The sequence below is a fragment of the Electrona antarctica genome, assembly GCF_951216825.1.
Source record: "Electrona antarctica genome assembly, chromosome: 2".
Taxonomy (NCBI): domain Eukaryota; kingdom Metazoa; phylum Chordata; class Actinopteri; order Myctophiformes; family Myctophidae; genus Electrona; species Electrona antarctica.
The window spans coordinates 40,913,098-40,926,638 of record NC_136807.1 but is presented as its reverse complement, the minus strand read 5'-3'; the positions used below and the strand labels follow the sequence as shown (position 1 = coordinate 40,926,638).

Here is a 13,541-nt window from a genome sequence, read left to right as displayed (position 1 = left end):
AGGGCATAATGCAGTACTCTGCATATCAAGAAATGGAAACAATGTGTTATATAAAACCTGTACATGAACATTAGGCAGTAATAGGAACTGTAATAGATACATTATATATTCTCATATACATAATAAATACAGAAAAGAATGAATGGCTCGAGGTGTGACATGATATGTCTGAAGATCCCTGCATGGGTCGCAGCTCTGTCTAAGAATAACGGGGCTAATTTGCAGTGTTGGAAAGTAACTAATGTACTCAAGTACTGTACTCAAGTACAATGATGACGTATTTGTAGTTTACTTGAGTATTTTCAATTTCCTATACTTTTACTTCTACTCCACTACATCTCAGAGGAAAATATTGTACTTTTACTCCACTACAATCATTTGAAAACTTTAGTTCTACTAGTTCAATCTAGTACTAGATTTTGATTCTTATTACAAAACATTCATTAACCACTTCAGCCCGATACATTTCGGCCATTTGAAAATAGCCGATTTACAAGCTCACAATGCGTGAAGTTGCAACGCATTGTGAGCTTGTGGATCCGCTATTTTCAATAGATTTTTATACATTTGAAAACATGAAATGGAACATTCTGTATAATGAGTACTTTTACTTTTGGTACTTTAAGTACATTTTCATGCCAATATGTTTTGATTCCCGGACTTTTTCTACATTGCAGTATTGATACTTTTACTGAAGTAAAACATTTCAGCACTTTTTCCACCACTGCTAATATGAACTGTATGACATCATCCTATAAAGATTCATCTTGCAGGGGAGGCCACTGCTACTAACATTAGAGGCACTTGGCAGCACTTGGAGCAACTATGGAGACGTTATCTTATTCCAAAGTTTTAAGTATGTGTTCAAATGCCCCACCCCCCACTCCAACATACTGTACAGTATACCCATAAATACACATTTCTTAGCTTGGATGAACATACATTATCTTGGGTAGCACTTTAAAACACGTTCACCTGAAAATGTACAGTCCAGCTTAAGAATCTTTGGTTTACCGTGTTCTTGTTGTTTTTTAATGAGACGCATATAATATGTCATCCTGTCACAATTGTATGGTGTACGTTCAACAGTTATCAAACACAATATGTAATACTAATGTGCCTTACATTTTCAGAATTTCAATAAATATATCATACAACGTTGATCAGTTTACATGGAATGCTGCTGTGCTGAATGACTCATACCTTGTGTCCTTCACAATGTCCATTATCTATACTTTCACAGGGACATATGGCAGGAGCGTGCCACTTTGTACCACATACAGTATACTGTCTAACAATCAATTGTGTCTCGATTGCAGAAAATCTGGTTTAGTAACTTTTCTTCTGATTCTCAGTTGTGTGTGGTTATGTGTCTGAGTTGCTTATGCATGTATGTGCAGTCCTATGTGTGTTCTTACGTGCATGTGTGTGTGTGTGCGTGCGTGCGTGCATGTATATTTGTTTCTACACTGTATTTCAATTCCAGGCCTTATTCTGTCTGTACTGCATTTTATGTGTTGGCATATCTTTCTCACAATTCACTATTGTTCTTTGAAATGGGATTGCTTTCATGGCTGAACATGAATCCAACCCTAGTTATCCGTCTCCGATCTCTTCTCCTTGCTTTACCAAAGTGCAATATTATTACATTATTTGATTTCAACTACTACAGCTTTCGCAAGACTGCTCCAGCAGTTGTAACAGTTGTAACATCCATGCAATCCCCTGTCTGATCTCTGTCCAACAGCAGTCCTCTACCCTCTCTCATTCTACCTATGGTGCTCTCTCTCTCTCTCTCTCTCTCTCTCTCTCTCTCTCTCTCTCTCTCTCTCTCTGTTACTCACCCTCTGACACAAAGCTCACAGATTTGTTTTGCTTTGTACATTAGGCATGCTGTCAGTCTATTAATGCAACAAATCCTGCAGGTGATTTTCAGGACAGGTGATTTATAGTTTCAGTGTACAAATGATCAAACAGGATCCTTCTCGATGGGTGAGTGACGTTAAATAAAAAATATAAATTATGAGTTTCCTTCAAGGACAGATTCGTTGAAGCAGATGTTGTTGTTGACAGCTGCTGTATAATCCATGGTGCTCCATGGTGTGCTGTTGACATCTTCACTGCCACCCTTCCCCCAGTGCCAGGGGCGGTTGGAGAGAAACAGGTGACGTCTGCTGCTGTCCTTATTATGGTTGGTGTGTAACATCTCCTCTAACTCCACTGCCGTGTGTTTGCTTCAATGTTCTGTTCTGTCCGTTAGCCTGTAGTGAGGCGTGGATTGTCACTCAGTGCTTATGAGATTCACTTGGACCCGGTGCATCCCATGGAACACATTAAGCTGGTCCTCTCAATTCCAGCAGTGCATGTCTCGTTTGTTTGGTTCTGCGTCCTACTGTACAACACATAACACATGCCATTACAACCACTTACACACACCACCGATAATCTGGCTGGCTCCACAATATCCTCTCTTGTTATTTCTTGGATTGTTTGTTAATTAAATTCCTTGAGTCGGGTCTATTCAGTTGCAGTTTCTCCCATATTATTGTTACTGCCTCTGCCTCAGCCACTGCCTGGGGCTCAGGGGTAGAGTTGCTGGCAGAGCAGCCGGATGGGAACAGTGAGGTTCCCAGTTCGATCCCGGGCTCCCCCAGAGTTAGTGTCCAAGCGTCCTTGAGCAAGACTCTGAACCCCTAATTGCCCCTAATGTGCACTGCAGGTTGGTGCCTTGCATGGTTTCCTCCGCCATCGGTGTGTGAATGTGTGTGTGAATGGGTGAATGTAATGCACAATCTATGTAAAGCGCTTTGGATAAAAGCGCTATATAAATGCACCATTTACCATTTTGCCTCTGAGCCTGGTGGTGACATTGGATATCACTAGCATGTACGCTCTGTTGTCAGTCCTTGCCGATGGCAGTAGCAGCATCATGGTGCATTGCGATGCGGGCGTGCATCAGCAAGGACATGCTGCTGTCCTCGCCCCTTTGAATGGCGATCACCTGACCGTGTATTGTTTTGGTGTCGCTATGCTATTGCGTTCATATTTTGTCAGTACTGGGTGTCTTTAAAAGTGGTGGAGGTGTGTGTGGTGGTGGAGTCCTCGTACATGGAGCCCCGGCGGCTGGGCCGCGGCCGGCAGCGCAGCAGGCCCTGGAGCTCTCTGGACACGCTGCTGGAGAAGGCCGTGTAGATCCACGGGTTGGTGCACGAGTTCAGGCTGGCCAGCAGCATCAGGATGGTGAAGGCCACACCTACAACACACAGGCAAAGAGGACACACATGCACACGCATGCACACTAACGTAAGCCTGAATACAATATACAGTATGGGGGGTGGGGTGCAAGGTTAAACACATGTAGATGCTGACACATGCAAATGTACACGTGCTCGCACGCACGCACGCACGCACGCACACAGTCATACAGTAGAGCCAGTGGGAGCTCATGTACTAAGTACTGATGGCTTACAGTACACTAGAGTGTAGTGACAGCTACAGTACAGTATTGAAGCGTGGATGAAGAAGAAAAAGGTCATATCATTCCTCTCCTCTCTCCTATGAGCCAAATATAAACATGTGCTCCCACCGTTGACTATGAATATAAACCGTTTATGGTCATTGTATCATGTTCCTCGCAATGTCTGCTTCCTTTTGGCAAGTTTTCCGAACTCTGATTATCATGGCTGTTTTGAATGGGACCTGCTTATTTCATCATTGCCAATTCAGGAAAATGAATAGTGCAAACCGAGTTCAGACTAAACAACTGATCGTAATCAGATACATCTATCATCCACGTGTGTGTGTGTGCGTGTGCGTGTGCGTGTGCGTGTGCGTGTGCGCGTGCGTGCGTGCGTGCGTGCGTGCGTGCGTGCGTGCGTGCGTGCGTGCGTGCGTGCGTGTGCGCGTGTGTGTGCACGCACATGTGTTAATGTGCGCATACAGTATGGTTTAGGTTTGGTTGTTGGCACTGTGATGGTACAGTATATCCCCTAGGCATGAGTGAGTGTGCAATACAAGTACTCACGTATGAATGTGTACATACCTATCTCTGTTTGCCTGCAATGTATTTGAACTCTGTGTGCGTGCTGCTGGCACCAAACATTTATTGATGACATGACCACATCTGGCTGGATTGTGAAAGCAGCAGGGGAAGTAAACTGCTTATATCTTAGCCATGGGGGCTTTGTTCCTATGTTCAGATGAGAGGGACAGAAAACCCAGTCACTCTGTAATGTAGCCCCACTGACTGCAGTAACCTGACTTTTGGCTCCACTATCCATGGTTCACAACTGGCTGCCAGAAAATACATCAGCAGATGCTCTCTGTCTCTTAGAATTGTACTGTGGCCAGAACTGTCAAACTGTCATTCTATTTGACCCTACCCGAACCCTGTATCTTATACATTGGTATCACGACTGGCTAGTGTCCTTGGTTTAATGAAGATAATCCTATTTGGAGTCAAAGACCGACAAAATTGGATCGCTTTGGACTACCTGGACTGTGAGAAAGGTGCACTCAGTGAAATTATCTGCTTTATTTGATGGGAAAGGCAGGTGAGAGATAGCCTGGTAAACCATCCCGGTCACGTGAATTCACATTATCATGTCTTCTGCCAATCGGTCTGCCCCCGCCCAAGCGCTGTGTGGGCTGACGTGGACATCCTTGCTTAATTTATGGTCGCCAGTCCAAAAGTCTAGCGGAATTGAAACTCTCAAAAGATCAGCAAAACCTTGACTCAGATACAACGTTATAAGAGATTATAGAAAGATTTATTTAAATCCCTGTGTAACATTCATACAGCATACAAATACGTGCGACACCAGCGAAGCACACAGATAGACCGAATTGCCCTGCCCTGACTGTCAGATTATAATTGGCTACAGAACAAAACAATAAGCATTTGATCTCTTCTAGTGAGCTGTGTGAATGGTAAATAGTAAATACAAGGGCCCACTCTCCTGCTGACAGCTGTGTGAGCTGCTGCGACCTGCACTCCCTCCCACTAAAGCATTTTTATCAAGCAATTTCGTCAATTCTAAGAAATATATAATAATATAAATTTGCTTCATCAGGGCGTTTTGCAGAAACGAAAAGGTGGAATGGCCAATCGGCGCCTGTCAATCACAGCCTGGGCCCTGAGCGCAGGCGCTAATTGGCTCTTCCCCAGCGCTTGGGGCCAGGCCAGAAGACATGTGATACTGTGGACTGTGGAGAGAGGGGGAAGAAGTTATACAGTTCCTATTGCTCAAAACCATACCCCCTTTTGGCCAATTGCATGAAAAACCTTAATCAATTCTACCTTGGCCCAGGAGCAAACTTTGGACAAATCTGTTCAGAACAGACAGACGGGGGTGAAAACATGACCTCATTGTCAGAGGTAAACACGAATACATCCTCTTGCAAGAAAATGTCCCACAAAGGTCTGGTTCAGACTAACCTTGGTCTGGGGGGTTGGGGTCCCAGGCGGCCCACAGCTGGACAATGAAGAACGGCGACCAGCAGATGGTGTAGACCAGCACGATGACCAGCGTCATCCTCACCGTCTTGGACATGGCCTTGGTGATGGGGGTGCTGGGGGGCGGACCGCTGGGGGCCAGGGAGGTGCGAGGTGATCCCCGGTGGCAACCAGCGGGCTCCACCTCGTAGGAGGCATAAGACTCAGCGGCAGGTCCGCGGCGACAGTCGCAACACAGAGTGGTCACAGCGGCGGTGGGGACATCCGCGTGGTTCTCCACAGCAATCAGTGGTCCTTGTTGTGTGCCCGCTGTGTTGTGTTCTCCATGGCAGCTGCTGTACTGAGTGACGGGCGACGCATAGTCATAGCGTTCCCCCGCCTGGCCGCTGTGAGTGTTATTGTGAGAGCCCGAGGGGTTGTTATTCACGCCCTTCAGAACGGAACCTCTCCTGGTGTCCCTCGTCGCTCCCCCTCCCGACGACCTCCTCCTCTCCTCCTTCTTGATGCTGTTGAAGCGGAACACCACCTCGTTCCGCTTCAGCTCAGCCGTCACCACCCTCTCTGACTTCAGGTAGATGTTGTTGTGAATCTCCCGGAAGATTCTTATCTGAAAGGGACGCACGTTTGAAGGTTTTACTTGCTACGAATGTAAATCAAGGAGGTTTATCTGTCACTACTCCTACAGCTACTAACTAACTACTAACACAACCTAATAACAACAACAATATTGAGATGTAGAATTAGGATAAAAATAGAGATCCAATCCTCCAAGGCTCAGGATTTGAGTATATTCGCTTTCAGTGATGCAAAGGGACTGATATGAATGTATTATGGCCAACATGGTCCAGATTAATTTCCTTGTTTTTATTTATTTATTTCTGCATTATTCCTTGATTATGTTCTAGGGAATGACGGGAAAGTTTATGACATTATGACTTTATGACATTATGCCTCCCATCTGTTAAAACAATGCAGGCTGTGTATGCGCCATCTTTTTCATACAAACCATTGCTGAGCAACTTCAATTATTATTTGCAGCCGTCATCTCAAATTATATCTAATAATAGACAATTCACCCATGCTTGATGTTTTATTAAATATAGCAGAACCGTTCCTCCCATGACGTCTCACATGCCTGATTTATTTTTCTCTCTGTTTTTATACATGCACAGATGTCACAGGGAGGAACACATTCTCACAGGAGGCAGGATTTCACGGGCACTGGGCTACATGATACTGTATGTGGCCATCAGTGGTAGACAGAGTACTCAACCCCTGAACCCCAGTACTCCAGTCAAAGTACACATATTCAAAAATGTACTGAAGTAAATGTACTTTGTTACTGTCCAACACTGACTGACTGCTACATGATACTGCACAGTATGTTGCCATCCAGCTTCAATCGTGATGACGCACGCTGAATCTGACGTGTCTGGCAGTAGCAGACACTTTTCATGCCTGAGGAATTCTGCTGCATACACCTGACATGAAATAATATGAAGAATATATCAGAGCCAGGTCTTCCACAACTGGGTAATATATCTGGCACGTTTGGCTTTTTCTTTTTAAAGCGGCTCTTTTAAAGCGGCCATGCAGATCTTCGGACTGCTCCTCCCACTGCCGTGTTAATTAAGGGAAATAGTTGAACCCTGAGCATATCTTTCCCTAAATAGAGCAGCATGGGAGGCAGCCCAGAATGCTTAAGCCTGATTTATACTTCACCATATGACATGTGTCGCGCGCCAAAAGCAGCCGATCTACAAGCTAACAAGGCGCGGCAATGGGACGTGCTGTTAGCTTGTAGATCGTGTGTGTGTGTGTGAGACACTGACACCGTTGTACGACGTAGTATAACTTGGCTGTTCCTTTCCCCAGGATGCTATATAACACTAACTGTCTAATGACGATCATTCAGCGAGCACCACAAACTGCCACCAGTTTATTGAACGGCCCTGGCGGCCAAACTGCCCCCTCTCCGTGCAAACAAAGCATTTCATTCACAACCAACTTGATTGTCGGATACTATTGCTTTATGTAATCATCATAGCCATGGGTTCCAGGATGGATATTTTAAGGTGCTGAGAGTTCAGCCAGCAGTCTGTCAATATTTTATTGTTTTATGGACAGGGTAGTTATTTTTAAATTTGTATTTATTTTACAGCCATGACCTTCTTGACCCTATGCATTTGCATTGGTGAGCTTCCCAGTGCAGCCACTAGTGTTATGCAATTCCAAGATGGTGCGGCCCCTGCACAATGAATAGAATATAAACAATTGATTTATTAACCACTTAAATCCTATATATATACACTTAGTTGACCAGGGCCACTCAGGGCTCTCTACTAGATCCTCCAGTACAAGAGTTCTCCAACTTTCTTTGTTTAAATTAAGCATATTTTATAAATAACACACACATTGATAGTCTTGAATTGGAATATTCTTTTGAAAACGCATTTACAATGCTGTGATTCCTGCAGATTCTAGATTCCTGCTGATTCTAGAGAAAAGGATGTAGAAATGGAAATATAGAGTCCATACTTTAAATTGATACTGTATAACCTTTTCAATTATACAAAATTATTTTTGATATAGGCCTAACCTAATCTTTAACTGGTATAGTTTTCACAATAACCATTCTACAAGTTTTTTGACAACTTGTCTATCCCTGACACTCGCGTCAAAATGAAGCAGGCATTGGAAATGTCTGTCTGTATTTATTTATTTTTTATTTTATACGTGCAATTTCTGACGTTGTTGCATTCCAAAATATCATCTGTGCTAGAACACTACACTACATCTGTAGTGTAGCCCAAAAACATTTGTTTTTGGGCGGTGTTCTGTGGCTTCGTTTCAAACTGAATTCTGAGAATCGCCATTCCAACAGAACAGACCATATGACAGAGCTACCGGAGGTCAGGCTCTGATGAAGGCTCATAGCTGTGTTCGTTTAATGGTGTGTGCCAATAAGGTGGAGTACTTTGTCCTCCATTTTTGATATTTCCTACTTTTGATATGTATATTGGACTTTGGGTATAGCCTACCACTCTCTCTCACACTCACTTTGAAAACCCATTATTGATGCGCAACGCCGCAACCTCATTGTCTTATTTAGAGCTACCAGAGGTGTCCTCAAAAAGACGACTACAATGAATGCTATGTATGCAAAATGACATAAACCTGTAGGGATCACCTTCCTTACTGTATGTCACTGATCACATGGCCCCAAGTTCTAGACCGCCAGTTCTAGGCTAAACAGAAGTTGGCGACCTTTTTATTATGTCCACACAACAACTCTAAGGTCTATTAATGAGTTGACATAGTAAGACGAGTAGCATTCCCCTTTTAAGGGACTTCAGTGGAAGCTGTATCTGGCAACCTTCCGGTGATAAGAGCTCATCATAATTCCACACCTCTAGATTACCTGACAGATGGTGATAATGAGTGCAGGCAGCAGGAAGACCGCCACGGTCATCCAGGTGACGTAGGCCTTCAGCCCCCACACCTCAGCAAAGTGACCCCAGCACTCAAACTCCCCGGGAGTCACCTCCATCCTGGAGAAGATGAACACCTGGCAGAGCACCACCGAAAATAATTGCGGTTAATGATTTTATTGTGTTATTGAAATTGGAACATTATGAATAGAAATTACATTCCTGTTTGCCTGTTACAATTTATAATTTAGGCATTCGGCGGATTCTCTTAATCCAAAGCGATTTACAGTAAGCAAGAGCAACAGATGGTAATACATTAAATACATATAAATAATCATCAAGGATCATAAGCAAGCTGAGAGCCTATCCGTCTAACAGTAGAATATCTGTACAATGAAACTATGAGTATACATAAAATGTATAGATAAAATTACATTAGTTTAGCCTTTGCATACGACTGTAAGGTCATTGAGGCTAGTGCAAGTGCTACGGCAAGTGCTATGGGCTAAGATGAGGAGGTGAGTTTTCAGACTACAGCGGAAGATTATAGGAGTGAGTCTGCATTTCTAATAATCTAATTGCAACGGGAAGTTCATTAGTTTTGCCTTTTAGGTTTCGTAATAAAAAGTGCACAGGGTAGATACATGGGCGTGGCTTAATTTAACTTGACCCCAGGGGGTGTGAAACATTGGGATGGAATCCCACGATTTTTTTGGCCTTTATTTTATTATTTTTGCGTTTTTTACAATCCCCTAACCCCTGAAAACGAGTTATTTATGTAGTACAGCAGCACGCACACGCACACACGCACTACAGCCGTACAGCGAGTCATCATTTCATGATAAGAGAGATGATTACAAACTACAGTCAGAAGCCAGAAGTTACAACAACAACCGGCATTGACAGGACACTGCAATCCTGCAAGTTTGTTTATTTACCCGATTGCTGTCAGTGTTTCCTTTGCACTTTAGAAAACTGCGGAAATAAGTAGGCTAGTTCATTTCATAGCTTCGGCACGTTAGTCACCCAGAGACGACCTGCTTTACAGCATTGTAACCATAGTGATGCCGGTCTCTTAAACCCGTGGGTCGCGACCCACGGTCACACGGGTTGGGTGCCCACCCTGCACCCCCATTGACTCCACCCATGGATAGATATGACAAATAACTGAAATATACCAAGAAATGACTGCCATTTCTATAAATGTTACACTTAAAAATAACGGAAATAGCTCATCTACTATCGTCATTGTATGAACATCTTTCAACATGGTAACGATTATGATGATTATGACAAAATAATTGCAATTAGACAATTATGTAATAATTGTGACACCCCTAGCAATCAGGAGAGGCATGAGGAAGGCTCACAGGAAAGGCATGACTACCTAATTTCCTCCCCCATTATAACTGACCCTAAGCTTGTGCTAAAAATAGACCCGACATCTTGAATTCTACTGAACGAGTCAAGAGCGGGAGATGTCCTGTTGTGGTCTTATTACCTATCACGGCATGGGTGTCTATCTACAGCAGTCACTACAGCTGTCTGCACGGTTGCACCCCAACTTTGGTTTCCCAAACATGGGCTTGTGACCCATTTTGTGGTGCAAGTAAATATCCTCTTTTTGAACGTCTTGTACAATGTTTATTTATTTTATTGGAAATGTTTTCAAAAGACCCCCCCCCCCAAAAAAATTAAAAAATTAAATTAAATAATAATTATAAAATTATCATTATCATTATATTTATTTATTTTAAATAGTGTACATATCAGATCTTCTAACTCCCAACCATCACATCAGCTTTTTATTAAATTTTTTCCCCCCATATTTGAAATACGGCTTATGTAACTAATTAATTAATATTCTTACATGGCTTGGTTGAATGCTTGATTCTGATTGGTCAATCGCTTAATTCAGCGGTGAGTTATCTCATCATAATGACCGCTCCGCTGTATAACAGACCGCTGCCTAATCAAACCCTCTGAGCACCAGCTGCGTGGCTGCGCCCCGCTTGATTTACTGCTGTTTCCAACATGACAGCCATGTAAACACACACACACTAGTGACACACAATGACATTTACAGCTAAACATTGCTCTCAAAAATGTTTTTGAAAACATTTCAGCGAGAAATAGACGAAGCAGGACCTGAAAATGGATTCTATTTGATCAACTCACTTCCTTGTTTTCCGACAGTGCTCCAGCCCTGCAGCTGGGCAGACGCAGCCAGTGTGAACTTATGGAATACTTTTTTTGTTGTGTTTTGGGTCAATGTGTTAATTTATGTTAGGTTGCCATGTAATAAGCGGGATAATATCTGGCTAGGTGGTCATTGTCGGGATATAATTCTCCTTCAGGGAGTTAAACTCCCTGTCGGTGAATTATCTCCCGACAATGACCACCTAGCCAGATATTATCCCTTACATAATGCATTTGGTAAGATTGGTTGCCGGGGAGACACAAGTTCTCTTTTAGATCTTGAGCTGAAAAGATTTGGCAACCCTTCCCATACTCAGCCGTGTGTGTGCGTGCGTGTGTGCGCTCCTAAGATTTAGACTCGTAGATGAATTTATCAATTCTGACATTTTCAATCTACAAGAGTCTAAGGTATCATGCCCCTAAGGTGCTTACCCTACTGCTAAAATGGATGACAGATTCCGAGACAGAGTGGATCAAACACTTTTTTTATTGAAAACTACGGACCTACGGGTTTTAAACGCTAGACGCAAGCCAACCTGACAAGTGGGGCAGTAGGGTAAGCACCTTAGATTTAGCATTTGTACATGATCAGAGTAGCTACGGAGGCAGCGGGTTCTGCGCTCAGGATACCTAAGGCCTCATTTGGACTGCAGTCACATCCAGTCAAATCAGATTTATTTCTCAAATCTGATATTTTGGCCCGACCGTTCACACTGCATGCCGTTGACCAGATCTGATATGCGTGTTCAGACTGGCAGCCAAATCCAGCCTGAATCAGATCTGTGCCACATCCAGATTGGAATCCGGTTTGTTTAAATAAGTCTAAACGCAAACAAGTCACATGGAATCTGATTTAGATCAGGTTGTTGCATTCGGATTGAGACAGATGTGGATGTGACTGAGACAGAAGTCACATTGGAAAAAATCTGATTCCATGTGACTTGTATGTGGCCTGTCTGCATTAGACTTATTTAAACAAATCAGATTCCAATCTGGATGTGGCACAGATCTGATTCAGGCTGAATTTGGCTGCCAGTGTAAATGGGGCCTTAGACTCTCGTAGGTTGAAAATGTCAAAATCGATAAATACATCTATGAGAGTCTAAATCTTAGGCTACGTGTGTGTGTGTGTGTGTGTGTGTGTGTGTGTGTGTGTGTGTGTGTGTGCGAGTGTGTGTGCGCGCATGTGCGGACTGTGTGCATGTACATGTGCGTGTGTGTGTGTATGGCTTCTTCCTTACCTGTGGTAAGCTGAGGACCAGAGCCAGAGCCCAGGCCACCATGATCGGGGTATTCCAGCGGGATACGGTCCCACCGCGGTAGGCCTGCAGCGGGCAGCAGATGGCATAATGCCTGTCCACCGTCATGGCGACTATCATGTAAGAGGAGGCAAACATTCCCACTATCTGCATATACTTGACGGAGCGACATAGCAGGTCCGGGCCCTGGAATCGCTCTGTGATGTCCCACACTAACTGGGGAAGAACCTGGAAGAAAAATAATGCACATTCAGACCCCTTGGACAAGTGTCACCTGGCAAAATGTAAAAATAAGTTATAAATTAGCATTCCAGTTAGCTAAATGCTAATTGCTTCCTCCTTTACTCGTATTCTAAAAACGGCAACCGTTGTAAATGATTATTTCCGTCTTATCGGTCAGGTTCTCAAAATGGGCCCTGGGGACCCCCAGGAGTTCTTGAGGGGGGTCCAGGGGGGGTCCCCAGCTAAACGATTGATAGTTAGGAATCAAATGGACCCTTACGGGTCTGTAATACCCAAGAGTGTACAAATGGGGTCCATTTGGTTCCATTTGTACACTCAGAGTTATCTGGGTCCATCCACTGCTTAATGGCTAAACTTGAAATGAAAACCGTTCTAGACTATACTGCATACTATAGGGGGTGAAAAAAGGGTATGTAGGTCACACGGCATCGATGTGAAGACCGTAAGAAAGATGAAGGGGAGAAAGACACATTGGAGTTTCAAGAAAGGCGTCACTACACACTTTCTGAGAAGTAAATTGCCTATCCTGATTTATATAGTAGTTATGCCTAAGGTGTTAAACGGCTAAGCTGAATGAATTCCTCCTCACAGCAGAGTCTCTATATATCAATAGAAAGCCTGGGGTAATTGTGGAGGATAATAATAATAATGTTATACTTGGTGCCAACTCTGGGGGGGACCGTTTGGAAAGGCCTCAAGAACCCTGCGTCGATAAAGACCAACAGAGTTGCGGTGGTTTACAAATGTCATTGTTTAATAAACATTTCCAGACTGATATTTTGCCATGGAGCTCAGAACTCCAAGCAGCTCCCCTGCTTACATCACTGTCATGAAGAAGAGGTGCTTTTAGTCTATTAGTAGTGTAAGAATTTGTTTTAATGTTAATTAGCACGAGTAGATTTTTCATAGTATACTGTAGTACTGCATGCCACGTAATGTATGGCTATACGGCCA

The 13,541-nt window shown here is 43.5% G+C and overlaps 1 protein-coding gene across 1 annotated transcript in view; it reads right to left on the bottom strand.

Annotated features, from left to right (window-relative positions):
• Positions 1-652: 652 nt before the first annotated feature.
• Positions 653-13,541, bottom strand: part of avpr2aa (arginine vasopressin receptor 2a, duplicate a) — a 33,477-nt gene continuing 20,588 nt past the window's right edge. The window contains exons 4-7 of the mRNA XM_079518196.1: positions 12,327-12,572; positions 8,877-9,023; positions 5,438-6,062; positions 653-3,253 (exon numbers count right to left, since the gene is read on the bottom strand). Coding sequence (XP_079374322.1) covers positions 3,051-3,253; positions 5,438-6,062; positions 8,877-9,023; positions 12,327-12,572 — 1,221 coding nt within the window. The 3' untranslated portion in view covers positions 653-3,050. The remainder of the gene's footprint in view (positions 3,254-5,437; positions 6,063-8,876; positions 9,024-12,326; positions 12,573-13,541) is intronic.